Genomic DNA, 23,999 nt, shown 5'->3' with positions numbered 1-23,999 from the left:
GCCCCATGGCAGAGCTATGAAACCTGACACGTTCAGCTCGTGTTGATGTGGAATAGGCAGCCAGTCATTATGTCTGGAGACTATTGGACCCCAAGACATTATCTCCATCTCCTCTGAAAGCAGTAAAATATTTAGAGATTTGCATGGATTAGTGAAAATCCCCAAACACCAATAGGAACACAGGGTGGAATAGTGGAAAGGGTTTGGGTATTAGAACCCAGCAAATGCAGACCAAGATTTGGCTTTGCTCTGATGTTTTTTTTAGTTTTGCGTCCTCAGGCAAATTACATAAGCTCTTGTTTGTGTTACCTCTTCGGTCCTTCTTCCCCAGTGGATCTTTGCCACCAGAAAGACATGCAAAAAAAAAGCCCTGCCCCCAGAATAAAAATAGACTCATAATAATGAATCTACCTCAGCCTTTTTCTTTGTAGGTCAAATATCTCTGGTTCCTTTAACTGTTACTCACAGAGCTTGTTTTCAATCCATTTGTATTTGTGTTTGTATTTTGTATTTTTTTTAGAGAAAGAGAAAGCGTGAGCAGTGGGAGCAGGGTGAGGTGGGGAGGCAGGAGGAGAGGGAGAGAGAGAATCTGAAGCAGACTCCATAGCCAGCACAGAGCAGACATGGGGCTCGATCTCATGACCCTGAGATCATGACCTGAGCTAAAATCACGAATTGAAACACTGACTGAGCCACCCAGGTGCCCCTTCAATCCATTTTTAAATCATCCCTGTTTTCTTTCTGGTTGCTCTTCTCTCAGGATCTTGTGTAAGTCACAGGATCTACCACATAAACAAAATTGGATATGGTGGTAGGATTACATTTTAGTTCTAGCTCTTTGTTAACGATCACTTTCTACCATGGGGCTCTTCTGTGGGTCTTACCTCCTCTATAGTCTGTTTTCACTCTCAAGAATGTTTTCCATCATCTCGCAAAATGCCAGCACATTTTGATTTTTCCTATCTGCAACCCAGATAGCCCTCTCTAATGAGAACCCTGCACTTGCCCGCTCAAGTCCTGTCCTGTTACATCTGCCAACGTCCCCAGGATCTGAAGGGCATTTTAAATACAAACCCATTCCCTCTGATGCATTTATCTTTCTGACTAAATCTTACCATAAAATGCTCAGCTAAACTGACTGTACTTTGCCACTTGTGTATTTGCTAAATATTGTTCCTCTCTTTACTTGTTTAACTCGTATTTTTCCTTCCCATTACCACTGCCAGCTGGGAAAGTCACTGCCCTGCTTCTATAGTTGAGCTGCCAGTGGTTCTGCTCCCTTAGGTGAAAACTAGCAACTGCAGGTTTTTCGGTTAAAATTTACCTACTTGAAAGGCTTGTGTTACCTAACACTAGGAATAGAAGAATTATCCCATCCACTTCTTAACTAGTTTGTGTTACCTTCTTAAGCTGGCCTGATGGTTACAGGAGTTTCTTCTGAAAGGATTTTTTTTGTTTTGCTTTTGCGTTGTTGAAAATAAATTTAATAGCATCACCATGATGATCAACATAAATAGATGACCAGGTTCAATGTAAATCATTGAAATTTCAGGATTTATTTATTTATTTATTCATTCATTCATTCATTCATTCATGAGAGACAGAGAGAGAGAGAGAGAGAGAGAGAGAGGCAGAGACACAGACAGAGGGACAAGCTGGCTCCCCAAAGGGAGTCTGATGCGGGATTCAATCCAGGATCCCAGGATCATCTGAATCAAAGACAGACACTCAACCGTTGAGCCACCCAGGCATCCCGAAATTTCAGAATCTTGTTATAAAACATTAAAAGCCTCAGTGTAAACTAAACATTAATATAATCTAGTAAGACATGTTGCTCGCTCTAGAGTAGAGCTCAAAGATGGTCATCTCCTTTCCCCCCACTTTGTTCCTTGGGCTTAAACTTCTACTTCTTTCCTAGCTGTTGATATGCTCCTAAATCTGCACCTCTCCCCAACACACACATTGCTTAAATATAGGTGAGGAGGAAGAAAATAATTAAAATTGGAAAAAATATAGTTCTTTCAGATATTTCCCTGATGGTCCCCATTAGTTTTGGTTCTACAGGAGAAGAGAAAATACCTAATCATTGTACTAACAATAACAACAATGATTATAATAGTAATAGCTAACAATTATTTAATGTGTACCATGCGCCCACATTCTTCTAAATACTTCGCATATTTCCACAAATTCTGTCCTCGCAACATTATGAAATAACTATGAATTTTCCCCCTTTTTAGAGATGAGGAGGCTGAAGCAAAGAGAATTCAAATAATGTGCCCAAACTCAATTTGCTTGTAAGCCTGTGCTTTTAACCAAGTTACATCATGATTCTTGTCTGGACATTTAATGAAGTGAATTAAATGTCATTTTATTGGGTGTGTGTGAGGAATGGATGCGGTCACAGATACAATTGCAAGAAAGGCAAATGAACTTCTCTGTCTATCCTTGGGACCATAATGCTGCCCTACAGAGGTCATGAAAACACATGCCAGATTACATCTACACCCTTGCTGATAAAATTATACAAGTCGGTGCCTTACCAACAGTGGTTTCCAGCATCACCTGAGTACCAGCAGATCGGATAGAAATGAAAACACATTTTATGAGGCTACATCTGAAGGAAAACAAACTAAACACTTGGTGAAAAGATTCTGCTTTAGGGTTTCATAAGAGTTTTGCAAACTTTTACGTTTCCAAATTTAGGATGGGAAAATGGGGAAAAGTAAAGATAAACCGTCAATATGAGCTAAATGTGCTTCATAGCAGCTTCATGGGTGTGTTGGTCACTCTGCTGGACAACAGATCCTGAAGGAAGCCAGTGCTGCCCCAGGTCCTCTGCCCAGGTTGTTTGTCCTCTGCCAAGTGCAGACAGCCCCAGCCAAGTATTTTAATAGATGTGGCTTTGTCTCTTCTAGCCCTTTTCTAGACTTGGCACCTTAGATCAACACAGTCACTATACAAACAAATTTTACTAACTGGTAATTGCTTCCCCCAGGAACAATATGACATCTGACTTTTCTTCTTTGTGCATTCTTAGTGGCGAAAGCTACCGCTACAAACACTGGCAAGCCCCTGCATTTCTTTTTGTGACTGAAAAGCGGTTTCTAACACTCTCTAAAAGATTCTCTACCTTCCCTAACCTCTCACATTCAGATTATTTAACTTCTAAGAAAGAATTGCCAAGCTGAAGGAATCTCTTGAAATATCCAAGATAGTGACCTCTAAATAACAAATGAAGTTTTATTAAGTTTTATGCAGTTTGACTAGAGCCAGCTTTAGCTGATATTAAAACTGTTTCTGCTTTTCCCACCTTAATCATTACGCATTCGTTCATTAAAGAAAAAGGAACTGAACATCTACTCTATGCCAGGGACCATACCACGTAGAATTTTAAGATTCAATCCCCATTCTTATAAAAGTTAAGAATTTTACTTGCCAAGAAAAAGAAACGCAGACTTTTCTAATGATCTGCAATGCTAAAATCATTTTTAATGATTTTAACGTATAGAAGCAGGTAGCAAGAAAACTAGAGATAAATAAATAAATAAATAAATAAATAGTACTGCTCCACTGTATGTTGTATGTGACAAAACAGTGTTTTGTAAATAAAAACTTAAATTGTTTTGGTGTACAATAAAAAAGCACTTGTGATGCAAAATAGTTATTAAAGTTAAACCAAGTTTTTAAAACCATTGGATATTTTTGGTGGTGATATTTCTCTTGAAAACAACTTCTTGGGCAGCCCGGGTGGCTCAGCGGTTTAGTGCCGCCTTCAGCCCAGGGCGTGATCCTGGAGTCCCGGGATCGAGTCCCACGTCGGGCTCCCTGCATGGAGCCTGCTTCTCCCTCTGCCTGTGTCTCTCTATCTCTCTCTGTCTCTCTCTCTCTCTCTCTCTCTCTGTGTGTGTGTGTGTGTGTCTCATAAGTAAAATCTTTAAAGAAAAGAAAAGAAAACAACTTCTTTTACAAGTGAAAGCCCTCAGTTCATTTCACTTTTCAGGATCCTGGCTATTGGTGTTGTGAGGTCAGAATCTTACATAAACACTGATAACATCGTTCAAGGAACATTAATAAGCTACAGAAATGCAACCCCAAGGAAGTGCACTTGAAACATCAAATTGTAATTTACTTAGGAGAAGGAATGATTTTGGAAAAGTAAATGTGTTTTTTCCTAGTTATTTGGTTTGAGGAATCATTTTTCTTCCTTGTTACTGTGTGTTTGACTTAGAAACATGGTACTTTGGGGCAAGGATATGCTTTAGAAGTCATCTTTTTCCATCCCATTATTTTATGCTTAGTCCTTGAATTTAGTGTTTTTCACATGTACGTCACTCTAAATCACTTTACAAGAAATAGCAAGAAGAATCCAGAATGTGTGACTTTCCTGGAGCATGTTGCTTCTCAGTTTGTCAACTTTGTAAATTATTTTTTAATAATGTAGTTTCTTTGTTTTTTAAGTGAGAGTAGTGATAGCATCACGGAAAGCTGGGGAACTAAAAACAAGTAAAAACAAACCTTATTATTCCATTATCACTGTGCACAGACAGATTTTCTAATGCTTTCCAACGTACATACACATTTTTAATAGCAGCAGTGTAATGTTATTTGTGCCATCTTGTATACTGCTTTTTAACTTAACATTGTGAGCATTTTCTTATGACAAGGAAAATTCTTTAGATACATGACTTTTGATGGCTACATAATATTTTACCTTGTGGGTCATCATAACTTATTTAGCCATTCTTCTGTTGTTGGTCATTTAGATAATTTCTATTATCACAAATATGCCATAGAGTTGTCCTTAATACCATAGAATTTGTGGATCAATATTGACCCTACCTCATTTCAGGGTGTCCTTTGGGCATCCTGAGCCCACTGACCTTCAGAAAGGCTTGTAATTGGCCAGAAGCCAATGTTTATTTCTTCCAAGTGTTCCTTGATGTGTAGACTTCTAGTATTGCTAATCCCTTGGCTAAGGACATGCTTTACTGCAAGCTATTGAGATTTATGAGCATCTTTACACAGTCACAAACACCACCATCTTGATGACATAGATACATTTCTGGAAACAAAAGGAACAACAGAAAGAAATTTCAACCAGTGGGAAATCCACACCACTGGTAGCCCTCAGATAATATTCTAACAGCTCTAGTTCAATTTGTAACCTTTGAAGTGAGCACAAACCACATATCCCACATAAAGGTGGGTAGATACTGGATTATAAAGTATTTTAAAATAATCATTGTTTTCCAGCCTGCATGGTCTAATAAAAGACCTTGGTTAGAAGAGTCTAATCAGTGCTGCCCAATATGGTAATCACTAGCCATGTGTGGCTACAGAGCATTCAAAATTGAGCTGTGTTGTTCATGTAAAATACATACTGGATTTCAAAGAGTAGCAAAAAAAATCTCAAAAATTATTTTATATTTATTGCATATTAAAATGTAATATGTTTAACATATTGGATTAAGTAAACTATTCTTAAAATCAGTTTTCACATGTTTCTCTTTACTTTTTGAAGTCTGGCTACCAGAAAATTTTAAATTACATGTGTGGTTCACATTGTATTTTTGTTGAGTAGTGCTGGTCTAGATAATTGGTGTTAACACTGATTGTACTGAATAATCTTGGGCAAGCCAATTGAGTTCTTCACAGGCTGAAGTTCAACACATGTAGAATACAACCTTGCTCAAATGAAAGTTACAGAGAAGCAAAGTAAATATAGATAGTTTTTACTAGTACATGTATATACTGCCAATTTCTGTAAGAAACAGTGTGTATATATACTGCCTACTTCAATAAAGCTGAAGTATGTAATTTGGGTAGCTTAAACTGGATGCCCGAATGAGTGAAGAATTCAATCTAGTGTGATTTAACTCAACACCAGTGCCCACCTTAGGTGACATTCTATGTATAATTTCTAATTTAGCATATTTATTTTCCTTCCTTTTCTTCCCATGTCCTCCCCACCTGACACAGCCCAGCAGAATTTCTTTGGTCTCTTCAGCTGGCAATACTCTCCAAATATATACTGGCGCCCATTATTAGCCACTTAGTAGCAGCAGCAGCAGTACTAGAAATTTATATCAGTGACCTTTTCTAGAAAAGTTGTATCTTATACTTTTCCTTTAATTATTTTTTTAAAGATTTTATTTACTTATTCATGAGAGATATGGAAAGAGAGGCAGAGACAGAGACAGAGGCAGAGGGTGAAGCAGGCTCCCTGCGTGAAGCATGATATGAGACTCAATCCCCGGACCTGGGTGACACCCTGAGCTGAAAGCAGACACTCAACCGCTGAGCCAGCCAGGCATCACTACTTTTCCTTTAAACATGGAATTTGAAGTATCATTTGGTTTTGTTGAAGAAACTTCAAGCATCTGTAAGGACATGTAAACTCCTTTGTCATGTCACAGTTGCTTTGAGAGCAGTATACCAGATTTAACATCTATTTCTTTTAGTATAGACAAATACTTTAAAAATCCCTGTGATGCAGCCTGAAAGAAAATTAAGTCCTCATTAAGATGATGTCCAGAAGTTAGATTGACGGCATTGCGTTCTTCAGTTTTACAAGAATGAACAGGTAGGGGATCTAGATAATTGACATTGTTCCATTGGTACCAATTACTCTAGACAGAAATTCCAAGCAGACAAAGAAGGCCTGGCCATGGTGAAGAAGAAAATGCAACAAGATGCTGATTCCATGTCCAGAGATGGTCAAACTCCAGGTTATCACAAGAATCAAATGAAAGAAAATAAAAATTGGTCAGGGAGCTTTGCGCCATGTAAATTATTCATAGGAAGTGAGTATTTATAGTTTTCTCCAAAAGAGCACACTCAGTAACATTTGATAAAGTATAATGTTGGCAAAAATTATACTAGAAAGTTTAATTGGAAACTCATTCCTAAAGCCTAATTTTTTAAAGACGATGGTTTATTAAAATCATAGGATGAAACATTAATTTCCAGTGGGATATACATTGACTTAATCACTCTTCTTTACACTGAGTGTTAAAATTGCACTACAAGATCAAGTTCTCACTGACTGCAGTAATATTGACTGTTAACTAATAAATATCTCAAAGTACTTTGGTTGCTAAGCCACTCTTCTACTGGCTGGATTAGAGGATGATGGGGAGTGCTGGATGCTACACAGCTAAGAGTCAAATAATTTGCTTGGATGAAGGTTTTTCTCTTTTTTTCTCTTTTTAAAAAGATTTTACTTATTTATTCATGAGAGACACATAGAGAGAGGCAGAGACACAGGCAGAGGGAGAAGCAGGCTCCCTGCAGGGAGCCCGATACGGGGGGGCTCAATCTCAGGACCCTGGGATCATGTCCTGAGCCAGAGGCAGACGCTCAATCACTGAGCCACCCAGGTGTCCCAGATGATGGTTTTCTTTCTATGTATTTTTGTTGGCAATTCAGGTCATCATTTTTTTGTAATTTAACAAGTTTATTTTTTACTCTCTGACAAAGCGATAAATTGTTATCATGGTTTATATTATTCACTAACAAATGTATGTGATCTCTTTTACCAGCTCAGTGTGGAAATAGAATTAGAATGGTATCAGGAAGCCCAGCTGGAACGTCTAAAGGGTATGATCTGACTGAGGTCCATCACCTCTTGTGTAGAAGAAGATAGCTATATTTGCCCAGCTATTTTGAGAATTAAGTATGATAAGGTTGGTTAGGTGATCCCAGGACTGCCCTCAGCTTTGTTTGGAATGTGATGAGGTGTGACAGAATAGAAAAACACAGGCCAGAGGCTGGGTTCTAATACTGGCAGGGCCGTTCAGGAGACTTAAAGAATTCTATGGGAAATTTGTTTTGCTTCTTTGAACCCTAATTTTCCTCTCTCTGCTTTTCTGTGCATCATTTATCCATCTATCCATCCACCCATCCATCCATCCATCCCCCAGCCATCCAACCTTCCAGGTATCCACACATACATATAAATATAATTATGGGGGAGAATAAAAATATCAAAATTAAAAATATTAAATAGCTTTTATTGTGAACTTAGAGGCTCAATAAATAAATATTAGTTTATCCTCCACTACTCCTAACTCACCTGCTAAATACCTGAAAAGGGAAAGTATAAAATTCAGAATGAGACACTTCATTTCAACTAATTATTTTGGGGACATATGAAGTATTACATGTCATTACTAAACATGTCTGCTTCTAAATCTCTCCTGTCTTCTTTATATAATAATTTAAAAGTGCCTTATAGCAGTGTTATTTCATAACAGCTCAAAACAGGAAATAATCCAACTGTCCATCAACGAATGAACAGATAAATATGTGCAGCATATGCATGCAAAGGAATGCTATTCAGAAATAAAAGTATTGAAATGTGCAGCAGCATGGATGCACCTTGAAAACATAAGTTAAAAAAAAAAAAAAAAGCCTGTCACAAAAGACTACAAATTGTAGGACTCATGTAAATGGAATGTCCAGAACCGGCAAATACAAAGAGACAGAAAAGAGGCTAGTGGCTGCCAGGGTCCAGGAGGAGGAGGAGGGAATGACTCCTAATAGGTTTGGGATTCCCTTTGGAGGTGACGAAAGTGTCCTAAGATTGATTGTGGGTGGAATTTGCATCCCCCCACCTAAGCCGAATACGTTAAATACAGTTGTCCTGTCTACTTTAATCGGTGAATTATACGGTGTGTGAATTATATCTTAATAAAGCTGTTATGAAACAAAAAGGACTGCATAGGTGTAATATACCCCAAATAATGCAATTTACTTTCAAGATTTCGACCGCATATCCTGTGTTGCAGAGGAAGACCATGTGATAACAACTAGTTCATTGTTCTAAGATTGTCAGGGGGCAAGAGTATAAATGCTGTCGCTTCCTTTCCTCAGTGGCCACTCAAAATGTCTCATTGAGTGAAAGGAGAAAAAGGCTTCTGCAAAGCTAGTTAACCCCGAATCCTGCTGACAGGTATCGTTTTATCGCTTTAGGTCCTGAATCTGGTGCAGTCCTATGTGACCCTTCGGGTGCCTCTGTATGTTTCGTATGTGTTCCATTCCCCCGTTGGCGTAGGGGGCTGGCAGCATTTTGACTTGAAGTCGGAGCTCCGCCTGACTTTCGTGTATGACACTGCCATCTTGTGGAATGAGGGCATCGGCAGCCCACCAGAAGCCGAGCTCCAAGGTGGGTTAGTAATTTGGAAGACTAGTTTTCCTATCCTAGCTGACTTACTTAGGGTCTGTTTGTTTTTGTTTTTGTTTTTGTTTTTGTTTTACCGTAGCTAAGAATAATAGAAGCGACTTTTAATATATTTTATTTTTATATTCAATAGGTAAGATTGTTTTTCATTTTGCCACGGAAAAGCAAAATCATATCAGTGCCTCGAATTCCGCATAGTATGTGACCGCAGTATACTGTATACATTTCATGGATATTTAGCCCTTATAGTCCATTGTAAGGTGATTGATCATTTATGCATTACACAACACAGTCTATGGGTTTCCTAGATTCTAGAAAATGTGTAGAGGAAGTTCCAACTGAAAATAAGAAATGAACCCAAGAGAAAAATTTGTGCTATTTTGTTTCTGAAAATGAGATACATCCTGGATTCTAGTTCTGGCTTGCACAGCTAACTAGCTTTGTGATCTTAAACATATACTGCTTAACCTTCGTGGCACTCAGATTCTTCTCAAAGGTAGGCCAGGCTTCTAATTTTTTTTATTTTAAAATTCTATTATTCTGTGATATTTTAGCTGAATATCTTGGAAGAGTGGTGTAAGTACAACTAACTGCTGAGCCCATCATCATCTGCCAAAATTTGTTTCAATCTCTGTGTCAGAATTATAATTCAAAGTCCAGAAACATAAAGCTAATTATCTATCTGTAGAATGAGTGCAGTTTCTTTTCAGGCACCTGCTACTGTTCTGGCTCCATGCCTATCTGAGCATCATGTCTGCATTATTTTCTAGGAGCCAGAGAGACGATACTAGTGACACTGCATCAAAATTTGCTGTCTTAGGGGCACCCAAACGCCTCAGCTGGTTAGGCATCTGCCTTCAGCTCAGATCATGACTCGTAGTCTTGGGATTGAGCCCTGCATTGGGCTCCCTGCTCAGCGGTTGTCTGCCTCTCCTTTTCCCTCTCCTTCTGCCTTTCCCTTGCTCAGCCTCTCTCATGCTTGCTCTCTCTCTCTCTCTCTCCAACTAAATAACTAAAGTCTCAAAAAAATTGCTATTAAACAGATTAAAATTGCCCTGAAACTATGTGAAAGGTAATATGATCACCCTGGGTGATTATTCCAGATTATTTTATATTTCAATGTTTTAATTCCCTATCTTGCCTTAGAAAATGTATATTTAAGGAAACTTTAACATGGATCCATGCTGTGGTTCTCCTGTTCTACATAAGGAGCTCATGTTTCTTTCTTATATCTGGAACTGACTTTGGTCAAACGGCTGATGTCTTGGGAAAGCTCCAGGGTTTTTATTAAGCCTATAGAATTTGGAATACTTCTGGAGAACAGAGACACACTTCCATGTCCCCAAATCTTCAAAATTTGATAGTTTTATTGTGTCTCAATTTCTGGCTTCATTTATGTAGACTAAAGCTTTTAAAAGGGGAAAAAAAATCTTGGACTCCTGTAATCAATCTGTATATTTCATATTGATGTCACTCATGTTACCTGATTCTATTTTGCCTCCCTTCTTGACACCTTTTCTTGTTAGAAAGCAAAGCAAAACAAAGAAACAGAACACGTCTGCTTCACTTCTCACTCAGAATTCTTCGGATAACACCCTTTGGCTAGAACACTTAAAGATGAGACATATCTGAAGTCAAACTTGGAAGAAATCCTGCACATAAGGAGTCCCTGGTTACCAGTATTTCCATTCTTATGCACTATCCCCATGTAGGTTCTCTCTACCCGACTAGCATGCGCATTGGTGAAGAGGGGCGCTTGGTTGTGAACTTCAAGACAGAGGCTCAGTTCCATGGATTGTTTGTGCTGTCTCATCCCGGTAAGCCCTGCTATCCACCAGGAGCCACTCCCTATACAACAGGACACAGATTTTTCCATATCCACATGTGTGCGTGTTTCAACATGCCTCCCAGTGAGCTTTGAAACCCTTCATTTTGGGGTACTTGGGTGGCTCAGTGGTTGAGCATCTGCCTTTGGCTCAGGGCATGATCCCGGGGTCCTAGGATCAAGTCCCGCATCGGGCTCCCTGCATGGAGCCTGCTTCTCCCTCTGCCTGTGTCTCTGCCTTTCTCTCTGTGTCTCTTATGAATAAATAAATAAAATCTTAAGACAAAAAAAGAAACCTTTAATTTCAAATGAACTGTCAATGTGACTTCTCTACAGGAGGGCTTGATGATTGCTCAGCTACATTTCCGAAGCTACAAAACCATTGTCATCGATGTAGACTTTGAGAGAAAATACAAAATGATGAAAGCAAATTTAAAAGAAAACTCTACTGCATTTGGTTCAAGTGGAGTTTTCCTTGGATAAAGAGCATTAGCAACCATAATCTCCTCCTCTATTTCAATTTTATTGTATAAAAAGTTGAAGTTAGGTTATTTGTTCAGCAAGGACTTCTCTGTTCATAACTCTTTTCTAGACACTGTGAGAAACCTTTATAATAGAGCTGGAAGTGGCACTTCACTGCAACACTTAAATTTCAGACATGTGAACTAATTATCTTCAATAAAGATTGGCTATGTCATTTTACTAACTGTGGCACACTGAGCTTTGAATACCAGTAAGGAGGCAGCCACTAAAGTCCAATGTCCAGGCTTTTTTTGGACTATAAAGGACATTTTATTAGAAATATTTTATTTGACTCTCCATATCACCAACTTAGTTTTGCATATTTTGCCCGTTTGCCAACTATTGTCAGATGGACGGGGAAAAATAGTTCACTCACTGTCTTCTACGGCCTTCGTTTTTCTGATTCTGAGCTCCAAACAAAGGAGGGAATAGGGCTGAAAAATCAGAAGAGAAAGAGGTTTCGTTGTATTTTTCTGAAACTGAATGACAATACAGACTCAAGAATCATTTTGCTTTACTCTAATTGACAGCCTTGGAAAAGGATTTCTTGGTCTTTACAGGTCCCTCCCACATGCCTACCTTTCTGGCAAACTGAATCCTTATTTAGACACCGTTGCAGGCAATCTAATTAAAGTTAGATTCCACTCAGAAATTGGGTTTGCCCAGCTATGTGGAGGCTGAGAGATTAAAGCTCAACTCATAGCTCTGGCACACAATAAATACATTCACATAAGCTTTTATGGCTCTGCTGTGCCTCCCTGGAAAGTAGCCCTGAACTCTTTGAGCATTTCTACACAATTCCCTTTTGACAGAATCATAGAGTGGATAAAGCCCTGAATTAGGAATCAGAAGGCACATATCCTATCCTAGCTGTGTGATCTTGGGAGAGTCACTATAATCAGCTTCAGTCCGTATTCTCTGGGAACAAAATGGGGATAATTACACCAACACTCTGTTTCTGAAGGCTTAGTATTAAGAATAAATGCAAACAGGATGCCTGGGTGGCTCAGTGGTTGAGTGCCTGCCTTCGGCCCAGGGAGTGATCCTAGAGACCTGGGATCGAGTCCCATGTCGGGCTCCCTGCATGGAGCCTGCTTCTCCCTCTGCCTGTGTCTCTGCCTCTCTGTGTGTGTGTCTCTCATGATTAAATAAATAAAATCTTTAAAAAAAAAAAAGAATAAATGCAAACGATATATGATAAGGTACTTGGAAAACTCTAAACTCTTATGCGCTCTTACAACCATTCTACCGTATTTATTTATTTATTTATTTATTTATTTTTAAATTTTATTTATTTATTTATTTATGATAGTCACAGAGAGAGAGAGAGAGAGAGAGAGGCAGAGACACAGGCAGAGGGAGAAGCAGGCTCCATGCACTGGGAGCCCGATGTGGGACTCGATCCCGGGTCTCCAGGATCGCGCCCTGGGCCAAAGGCAGGCGCCAAACCGCTGCGCCACCCAGGGATCCCCCGTATTTATTTATTTTATACACCTTATTGTTGGCATTTTCTAGCATCCTTTACAAGCTCAATGATCATGTCAGCTGATCACCCGGGCCTGACCTTCTCCTTGCGCCTCATCAGGAGTGAACCAACCTATAACCAGCCAGTGCAGCAGTGGAGCTTTGTGTCTGACTTTGCAGTAAGTAACTCAGGCTCTTACTTAATTTTCCTTTTCTGTTGCCTTTGACCATATCTCAGATCCTTACATGAAAAATGAATGTTCTCCCTTCTCCTTGAAGGTACGTGACTATTCGGGGACCTACACCGTGAAACTGCTACCTTGCACTGCTCCATCGCATCAGGAGTACCACCTGCCAGTCACCTGCAGCCCCAGAGAGCCCATCACCTTTGACCTCGACATACGATTCCAGCAGGTGCGTCTCTTGGAGTTACCTTCCCGTGAAATCTTGCTTTAAGAGGTCGTGGCTTACTTTTATCAGTAAAAAAATAAATAAAATTCAGATAGTGACTTGACTTCTTGCATGCTGAGAAAAAAGGAAAGCAGATAGGAAGGAAGCAAGAGAAGAAGGAAGCAGGAAAGAACTGCCCTTTGTTGTTGGTCCAGGATATAAAATCCGTAGTTGAAGAGGACACAAGGGTTATTTTTTTTTCTCCCAAGATCTTGTCTCCTTCTGGAGTTTGCCACCTTGGAGATTTGAGGACTCTCCCCAGAGTTCTTCTGTACCTTCTTTGTCTTGTTCTTGATCTTCAAGGAAATAAATGTCCTGTCATTCATGCCATCTCAAAGTGCCTAATTGCCATTATGGATTAAAAGAAATGTGATGGCACTTTGTGTCCAAGGACTTATCTTAGGTGTTGGCTTTTGCCTGACCAGGACATGTACAAGTCCCTTACAAACCCCGTTAAACCAATGGAAAAGAACTGGAGTAATGCTGTTTAGTCGGAGTAAAAAAATTTCAACTCGCCAGTTTTACTTTCTCAAGAATTTCAAAGCCCATGTTACAATTCCCTACATTAGTTTTTTCTTTTTGAATGTGACAATTGCAGTGCAGTCTTCAGTGTTCTACATGTCATCGAATGTGTGTGTCTGTGAATAATGTCTGTGTGCACCCCCAGAACAATTGACAACATCTCAAAGGACTTTCACACTCGGTTTTAGGTCAGTGATCCAGTGGCGGCTGAGTTTAGCTTGAACACCCAAATGTACCTCCTGTCCAAGAAGAGTCTCTGGTTGTCTGACGGATCCATGGGATTTGGGCAAGAGAGTGATGTTGCCTTCACAGAAGGTATCCATTTCATAAATGCGACACCTGCTGTTTGCCACTGCATCTGTTGTTCTTTGCTTTATTGGGATCATGTTTGAGAGGGGAAATTATAACGTGATGGGATGGTTTTGTGAAGATAACTGGATCTTTACCACTTTGGCCAGGATAGCATAAGGCCACTGAAATTGGATATATGTGACTGGATGTTTTTTCTTCTGGGGAAGTTAATCTCTATTTCCCTTACTTAAGTGACTTTTGGAACAAATACTACAGATATTTGAGATTGTAAATGCCTCATGGGCAAGGGTTAGATCTGTCTGGTCCAGTGGCTCATTCCTGGCACCTGGCAAAACACCTAACACACATAGTAATAGCTGTGAAATACATGATTGACTACTAGGGAATTTCCATAAGCTCTCTTTCAAAATCAAATAAAGCCAACTCAGCTTTTTATCACTCTTTTCTTTTTTATAGACTTTATTAGTCTACATTCTGCATAAATTATTTATTTATATGAAGCTGACTTTAACCACAGTACAATCATGAATATTAAATTATAGGCCAAGCCTTGAGATTATTTCCACTACTGACCGAGCATTCAAGGGTCAATAAATCTTCAGTCACTTGTGGCCTGGTCCCCAAAGTGGTCTCAGAATCTGAGGCCTGGGAGTGAGTGAGATCCTAAAGGTCTTTCAACACTTGATGCCAGAGGAGGAAAAGAAGGGAGTGCTCTCTAGTGGCATTATTGTCACAAATTGTTTGCAGTGCCACGTGGACAGAAGTGACATTTTCACATCTCTGTTTCAGGTGATATAATCTATGGTCGTGTCATGGTAGATCCTGTCCAGAATCTGGGTGACTCCTTTTACTGCAGCATTGAGAAGGTGTTCTTGTGCACTGGAGCTGATGGCTATGTTCCCAAATATAATCCCACAAATGCAGAATATGGCTGCTTAGCCGACTCTCCTTCACTCTTATATAGATTTAAAATTGTGGTAAGTGCTTTGACCCAAACAATGAACAAGATAGATGCTCGAAGTTAAATGTGCGTCTGATACTCAAAAACAATAGCGTCTTTTCAAATGAAAGTAAATGGTGACATTTTAAGGTAATCTGTACTCGCACAAAACTAAAGAAAACATTCTGTACTTGCAAAAGTTGGTATGATCTACAGCACTCCTCATTTTCCTTATTCCTTTAAGGACAAAGCTCAACCAGAGACACAAGCCATCAGTTTTGGAAATGTCCTGTTTAATGCCAAACTAGCAATGGATGATCCTGAAGCTATTCTCTTAGTGAATCAGCCTGGATCTGATGGATTTAAAGTCGACTCCATGCCACTCTTTCAGGTGGGCCAGTAGTAAGCCACTTAAAACAGCTCTGTGAACACACGCAAATTACTTAATGTTGAGATGATCCAAGTGTCTTATACTAAATGGCAGTGATAGTAATATTGCATAAGTAACAGTAACATCGAATAAGATAATGTAGGTAAACCACACCCCATACCAGAGTAGGCGTGGGGTGAGCATTCTCTGAACTCTAGCTGCTATTATTTTCATTAGTGCATTATTTTAAGTCTATGTGTAGTGAAGACCCTTATTCAGCCCAGAATGTAAATCGAAGTCCGATGTTTGGAAATTCTGCTTTTCTTATTCCCAAAGGTTCCTTCCTGTTGACTTGTCATGATCATCTTAGAGTGATCTTGTATCAACTGCTGGATTCAGAAAAACCAGTGTGCACAACTCGTAAATCCCCACCCTCAAAAGTTTTATAAACTAAGAATATCCTAACCCAGCAATAGACAGTAGAAAGAGGCACAGGTGACCATAAGACTGAGCGGGCAAATGAGACAAATACATTCCGAGATGTGTTTGTGTTCCGGACAAACACATTGCGAGATGTGTTCCCATTGTGAATGGGGAAGCAAGTACACCTTTTAGGAAATTTACTGAAAATTGTCCAGGCAGGCGGATGGCTGCCAAACATGTTATCTTTATTCAAACTACAGAAAGAATCTTAAGGAAGTATATTTGTTATTTTGAATAACTTTTGAAAATTGTTTTCACTGTTAACTCTGAATGCATTAGACCCCTTCTAAATCCTGACGGCTTCAGAGAGCCATCAGACAATCCCTTCTTTTCACAGGCCCTGAAAAAGCAGAAAAACTGACCTCCTCTTATGTGTAAATATGCAGCCAGATATACTGGGAGAGAGTCCATGGGTCAGGAGTTTTGAGTTCTAGTCCTTCCTCTGCCACTAACTTAGTTCACTTGATCTTAACCAAAAGGCCGAGAAGCGATACCACTAACTTAGTTGAGTGATATTGGCAAGTTAGTTAACTGCTAGACATTCTTATTTACCCATTTTTAGATTAATAAGTTAAGCCCTGTGATTGTTTGTTTGTTTATTTATTTATTTATTTATTTATTTATTTATTTATTTATGATTTTGTTCATTTATTTATGAGAGACACAGAGAGAGAGGTAGTGACATAGACAGAGGGAGAAGCAGGCTCCCTGTGGGGAGCCCGTTGTGGGACTTGATCCCAGGACCCTAGGATCACAACCTGAGCTGAAGACAGACAACCACTGAGCCACTCAGGCACCCCAAACCGGGTGATATTTAAAGTTCTTTACAGTGCTGACATTCAATGGCTACAAGTCACAGATTTCAAGTATTTACTGGCACACACTTCCTCAAGAGCCACGTAAAATATTTCAGAGTGCTTTACACAAAGCCTTGCACATACTACACATGCAGAAACATTAAGTATATCAATTCTGTAGACTGAATAAATTATGTTATGGTCTCTGCCATTCGTTTCTCTTGCAGTAGTCATGAATGAGGTTGGCATGATACTTAATTTTCTAACAAATAGAGTTGTGTTTTCTAGGTCGCTCTGGGCCGAGAATGGTACATACACACGGTCTACACAGTAAGATCAAAAGACAACGCCAATCGAGGCATTGGCAAAAGAAGCACTGAGCACCAGCACCACTCCTTAGTGAGACCAGGGAAGCCCCAGGCAACTAGCAAGGGCCGGAAGAAGAGGGAGATCAGGAGCTCACCCCCACTGGCCTGGCAAATAGGTGCTGAGAACAACCGGGGAACAAACATCCAGCACATTGCCCTGGACCGCAGCAGCCGGAAGCTGATCCCCCAAGGCCGAGTTCCTCCTGACGGCGTCCTCCCCCGGGAGCTCAACCGTCCCAGCTCTGAGGTCAGCCTGGTCACAGTCGTTGGCGGCATCGCGGTGGGATTGCTAACCCTCTGCCTTGCTGCCATCACAGTGATGATGTGCAAGAGCAAGAAGGGCGCCAGGAGAAAGGATGCTCTAAAGTGCTCAGGCAGCAGCAAGCCCATGATGCCTCCGCAGAGCCACCACTGTGACAGCTCAGAGGTTTGATGACCACAGGTGGTACTCAGCCTCCTCCCCAAGTGCCTCAGAAAAACAGTAGAAACCCAAATGCTTCTGGAAACAGCAGAGAACTGGGGGCTTCCGTTTCAAAGCTACTCAGAAGACCTGACTGTACTGATGAATAACCTTGGATTTGAATTGTGTCTACTCTTTCATGCATCAAAGAAACAAATGCAGACCACAGACCACAGCTTTCCTCTGGCCCAGAAGGTGGCAGACACAGGGACACAGAGCCATAGATGGACTGCCAGGAATGGACTTCTCATTTTAGACATTTTCTCTACACAGTGGAGACAAATCTACTCAAAGGTGCTGCAGACTCTCTCAGAAGTTTAAGATAAGTCTATTGTTGCTATATGAGTACGAATCTTAAAGGTGCAATTACCACATTGTTTATTCATTGTATAACAGTTTCTTCCTAGAAAGGTATTAATGAGTAGTCTGCAAGAATAATAAACACACCATTTATTAGGACAAGTTTTCTCATGGGCGAAAACAGCATAGAATTATGACCAGGGGTGGCTCAACCCATAATTCAGCTTTTATACTACGTGGAAGGGAATGGAAGGAAAGATAGAGGGGAAGTAACTCACTAGCTTGGATTTGAATTGTTTTTCATCCTCGTCAGAGCCTCCTTGTTTTATTTGCTTATTTAACTTAAAACCAAAGAATATGTTAAGGCTGGAAGAGATTGTCAAAGAAAGACTCTCCTGTAGTCAAGCTCTTGCATGATATAGTATACCTTATTGGTGCTCAACATTTGTGGGAAGTGAGAGGGTTGGTGGAGTTTTGATGATGAAGAAATGCTATAGACTTAGATTCACATTTATAAGACAATGTTCTCTAAGAACTGAGCCTAGATATTTGCAGTATTGAACCCATAAATGATAATGAGAAATCTCATTACGGGTGGTGGAGGGAGAAAGTGGTATTTATTAATATAATATGTTTGACCAAATGCCTCTTCTACATACTTTATTGAATAAAAGACATTCTGACAGATGATACATGAAGCTAACCCTCAGAGTGGTATAATCACACAACCATGTCCAGAACTTACATTGGCCACAGGACATTTTATTAACTTTCTAATCAACATCTGGTCTAAAAATGGGAATCTTTGCAACTGTCATTCCAGAGATGGCCTTGGAGATGCCATCTTCTTTGATCTGGGAGGAGAGCAGCATTCTCTGACATCTCCAGTTCAGTGAGCTGGTACTGCAAGGTCCCTCTCGGTATCTGGAAATATAATGTGTAACACTGCTTACGGTGTTAAAAACCAAGAAACATAGTGAGCTTGCTTGGCAAGGCTCCCATCGCCTTTCTGAAAAAAAAAATGTACTCTCACCAAATGGCAAAAATTTCAGTTGGAAAGGGAAGGAAAATGTCAGCTGTCCAATGACCAATCTTCCAAAAGCTAGTAAATGTATTTCAAGCAAAAATAAAGTCAGGAGAAAAAGAACTGTACCTAGGGGCTAACCAATCCTCCAGTGTTGCCTAGAATCTCTTCACTTGCTTCCATAGCCTGGCCACACTGGACATCCTCGTGGGATGGATCTTATCTGGTGTCCGTGAGCCCCATCCATCTCTTTACTGAAAAAAGGAATCTACACTGGTGCTGAGAGACGGATGAGAAGTATCTAATACCTCTCTTCTTTTGGGCAGCTCTGCACTTCACATTCAAAGTCTTTCAAAGAATATGGTAGACTAGAGTCTCCTTCCATTGGGGATTTATAGATACCACCTATAACTCAAAAGTCCCCCAAAGGGACTGTATAGCCCAGGAGTTCATTTGTCGAATAAACATGAATGCTTCCATAATTATCCCCTTTTCTTTTGCTTTGCCTTCTGGTACATGCTTAGCTACTTTAGTCACCTCATAACTTGTATAGGAATGAGCATGAGTTAAACAGCTTCAAATAGCGTTCAAAAGCTTCGAAAAGCCTTTTCACGGCTTAGCACTGGGTTCAATTCACTAAGACTGGTAGAGCAAGTCCTCTCAGTCGACTTTGTGTTCCTTTAGTAGCTGGGAAGCAGTAGGCTGCTTCAGAGCCTGACTCTCGTGCAATCGTGAGCCACTCTATCACTGAATATACTAATCACTGAAGCAACATCACCACAAGTCTGTTTTGAGCCTTTGGGCCACACTGGTTTGATATCAGATTTCACAATACAATTAGTTTTTCTAATGAGACTGCCATATATGAATTGGAGGGCTTACAAAATACAGGACCTGTCTATCTTTACTTAACAAAGAAAAGTTTCTTCCTCTCTGCCTATTCCTTCTCTTTCTCTCCTTTCTCTCTTCTTCCTTTCCTTCCTCCCCTTGAAAACAGTCTGTGGTCTGTGGGAAATAGGCAGATACAGCTTTCTTGAGTATAAAATGCTTAGATTTCGGCATCATTTTCTTTATATCTATTTACTTAATGTGTGATTTTATATACATTAATCATAAAAATACCGTTTCTAGTGGAAAAGAGAATCAGGCAAAAATGCTTTATTGTTCAATAAAACAGACCCTTTTTCCAGTATTTTGTTTTTAGAGAATTATGCTGGTATTATCAAAACAATTACATAAAATAACTTCCTATAGACAACAGGATGTAAGCTATAATCACTCCTTAGATACTCAGTAGCTTCTGACCTTAATTTAAACTATATAATTGAAATTGTACTGCATAGGAAACCCCAAGCACAAAAATATATATGAAGCCTTAGGAGCTCTCCTAGCACGTGAACTATAAGCTTTACAATACATCATTACGTTGTAATGATGGTTTTATTTATTACAATTCATTCTCTCTGTTAACACTTACTAAATGCTCACCTAGGATTAGCCACTTGGAGAGATTAAACAGAAGCCAAGATATCCTCCCTGGTCTTCTGGCAGGTTATAATCAAATGTAGTTCTTCCTTTAGACTACAGGAATCAAGATTTGCATTGCGTTTTCCCCTGGACCAAGAACAAGTCAGGCATGTTTGTGAACCACAACTTAAAAATCTCTCCAGAGCACCGACAGTGGAGTCTGCTGTTTTTCATCTAAAAGAACCCCAGATGCTATGGATCATTCTGATCATAGTTGTAATGCAAAATATTTCAGATCAATAACTTAATGGAATTGCCCTTCACAAATCTACACAGAGAGAATCCATTACAGGGATGTGGGTAGCCCTGCATATTCTTTTCCTCTTAATGGAGGACAGGCCCACTTTATTCCAAGAATAGGATATGGCACATCAATTCTTGTTCCCGTCCATTAACATCCCCAACGCCTCCTGAAGTGCATTCTCCCGCGAGCATCCACACTGTCAACTAGAATTCCTCTACCACGCTACTGCATAGCATTTGTTATATGAAGGACCAACTCTAGGCTCAATATGAAGGGATTTAGTTCTGTAAGCCTCAAACAACTTCTTTATTAAGTCATCATACCTCTAAGTCTTTTCCAGGGTACCAACCCCAGGGTCGACTTTAAAAATGGAAATAGACTTGTATGAAAATCACAGAGACTTTCCTCATACAAATCAGTGCTAAGGGTTAAAATAGTCCTAGATTGAGAAACAGTAAAGTAACAATAATAGCAGAATTGATGAGCAAAAATCTAATGACATTTAGATTTTTAAAGTTGGAAATGGGATTTCTGCTCCGATTTTGAAAATATTTATTTTTGACTTAGAGACCAAGTTAGTCCTTTAAAAGGAAAAAAGAAAAAAAATCTTTAAAGATCCAAGTGTTTTGCAAAATTGAAATTTACATAATGGTATTCATTTGAAAAACAAGGGAACTATGATTCTTTGAGACTCATTTCTTCTAGGCATGAAAGTAATAACAAAAGGAAGAAAACAGGTGTTTTTACTAACTGTAGGGCAAATGATGAATAGGACTTAAATGTTCAATCAGACCAACTCCCATGGCTTAGAAATGAGTACTTTGGCAGAGAACTATAAATACTACTATTATCTGGCGCGCGGTCGCACACGCACACACACACACACACACACACACACACACACAGGCACATGTGTGTATAAAAACAACCAAAGATCTCATTTCTAGAAAAAGATGACCCTACATACAGGTTTAACTGAAAGGGTTCATATGGAGATTTTGAAGAAGGTCAACAGAGTGGTCATTTGTGTAAACACACTATCGTGGGATTTTTCTTTGACATTAGTTCAAAGATTACTACGTTTCTTTAATAAGAGTTTTCCTAGAATTGATTCCAGTGTTGCCTAGTAATGACATAAAAATTTTCAGAAAATATTATCCATAGGTTCAAAGTTTCCTTCACTATTTCTTCTTGTTGCCATATCCTTTGATGTTAAGAATGAAAGACTAAACTTTGATAGTTATTTTGATTTTAATAAGATTTTAAAATAGAAGTGCATGATATTTTTCTACAGTTTTCACTGGAAAGATCATACAGAAACCTTTTAAATAAAGAAAACTGGTTCTCTGTTGAACTAAAGTTGATGAAACAAACTATACTAATGTGAGCCTCCCTCCAATTTTAATTTTGTTGGGAAAACAGACCAGAATATTAAATTCACAGACTTTTAAACAATTTTGCTTTCTTTCCTATCTTTCAAGTACATGTTTTACCTTTTCCATTATATCTGTTTGTGTATGCTTCTTTTTTCAGTATTGTTTTATTAAAAACAACATCCAGAAGAAAAAAACAAAACCAAAACCAAACCCTGCTGTAGCTATGACATCTCTATTTTCCTTCCTTCCTTTCTTCCTTACTTGGTTCCTTTCTTTCATTGACTAGGTTTTTTTCTTCCTCTGAGATTTACATTCTTCCAGTAACGCTTCCCTTTTAGTTTTGAAACCATTGCCATTTCCACTATATAATTAGCATTCTTATTCATCTGAAAGCTAGTAAGTAAACCTAGCATTTGTGCAGTGTCCCTTCTTTATAAAATGTTAAGGCTTTTGGATGATAGAAAGAAGAGCTCCCTTCAAAAGATCAAAAGCATCATATTGAATAATGTAATGATGATCTGTGCTTTGATTTTCTCTCAGTAGTTTCAACACTGACATTTAAGACACACACACACACACACACACACACAATCCCTTTAAGGGTTTAATTGAGTAAAAATAAAAGGCCAGAGATCACGTATATGAAGTTGTTTTGTATGATTGAATACTTTGTGATGAAATAAATGGCAAAACGAAAAAACTATTAAAATGTTAACAGCATTGAAGTGTTTTCAATTGTAATTATTAAATGCACAGTGTTCCTTTCACTATTAGCCAAATGTTGCCTACACTGATCACACGATTCCTTGAAAATTCTAAGTGAATTTCTACTACAGATATTTATTTTCCCAATGTTTGGATCGTCCCTTCACATAAAAATCATCAGTACTGTGACTTTGAAAAGAAGAAAGAAAAGAGAGAAATGTGGGTTTTTAAAAGCTAACATTAGTAATAAAGAGCGTTACAATACAAATCACTGAAAAATCTTAGAAAAGCAATTACTGGTAAGAATAAAAAATCATTTCTGTAAGGCCCAAAATGGAGCACATTACAAAAAGACACATTACAAGGACAAAGCTGGGTCTCTTTCTGTGGTTTTAGGAATTCAAGTTTTTGGCAAGGTATTATTTAAGCCCATTTGTCTCTAAAAGAAAACTTCAGCCTGTACAAGGAGTTGTGTGTTTTATAATTGCATTAAGTGCCTGCTTCCTCCAAAAGCCCTCCAAAACACTCAGTAAATTTATATTTATCTAGCCACTGAGTGACATATCTGTGTGTGATGGAATTATTTTCAGAGCTTAATAGCCTTCGTGATTTTCCCATGGGAATTCTGCAAAAACTAACAGGGTCTAGGTTTTTTTTTGTTGTTGTTGTTTATTTGCTAGGGTACTTCATTTTTGCTGGCTATTGAAGCTTATCCCTGAGAAGCCAATTATGCAAATAATTTGGAGGCATTCAGTCTTCCCTCCGTGTCTAAAATAATTCTTGCTACCACTTGTGTTTCCTAACTACAACTGTTTTCTCGAAATATATCACATGTTTAATATAAATAAAGCCCATGTAAATATAAATGTGTTAACATGGTCAAGGGATTGTGGTTCGTTCTGTAAATTTTGTTTACACTAAAATCCAAGAATTCGTGTAGTCTGCCATGCATGCCAGTTATTTCTGCTCTGGGTCTGAAGCATAAAGCTCCTTCAGGCTTCCAGGATGGGACCTGTGCTCCCAGTGCCTCTCTGATGCTGGTGGACCAAATATTGCCGCCCCTCATCAGGATCTACCTGCAGCATCTCAGTGCTTACTCACCAGTGGTAACAGGTGTAGACACAGC

At 39.1% G+C, this 23,999-nt stretch overlaps 1 protein-coding gene across 1 annotated transcript in view; it reads left to right on the top strand.

The window, feature by feature from the left end:
* Positions 1-23,747, top strand: part of FREM2 (FRAS1 related extracellular matrix 2) — a 166,105-nt gene extending 142,358 nt beyond the window's left edge. Inside the window, 8 exon segments of the mRNA XM_038573169.1 lie at positions 8,977-9,169; positions 10,897-11,001; positions 13,047-13,174; positions 13,275-13,409; positions 14,156-14,282; positions 15,069-15,256; positions 15,464-15,610; positions 17,158-23,747. Coding sequence (XP_038429097.1) covers positions 8,977-9,169; positions 10,897-11,001; positions 13,047-13,174; positions 13,275-13,409; positions 14,156-14,282; positions 15,069-15,256; positions 15,464-15,610; positions 17,158-17,670 — 1,536 coding nt within the window. The 3' untranslated portion in view covers positions 17,671-23,747.
* Positions 23,748-23,999: the final 252 nt, after the last annotated feature.

This window comes from Canis lupus, chromosome 25 (assembly GCF_011100685.1).
Source record: "Canis lupus familiaris isolate Mischka breed German Shepherd chromosome 25, alternate assembly UU_Cfam_GSD_1.0, whole genome shotgun sequence".
Taxonomy (NCBI): Eukaryota; Metazoa; Chordata; class Mammalia; order Carnivora; family Canidae; genus Canis; species Canis lupus.
This window is presented reverse-complemented; position numbering and strand designations above follow the sequence as displayed.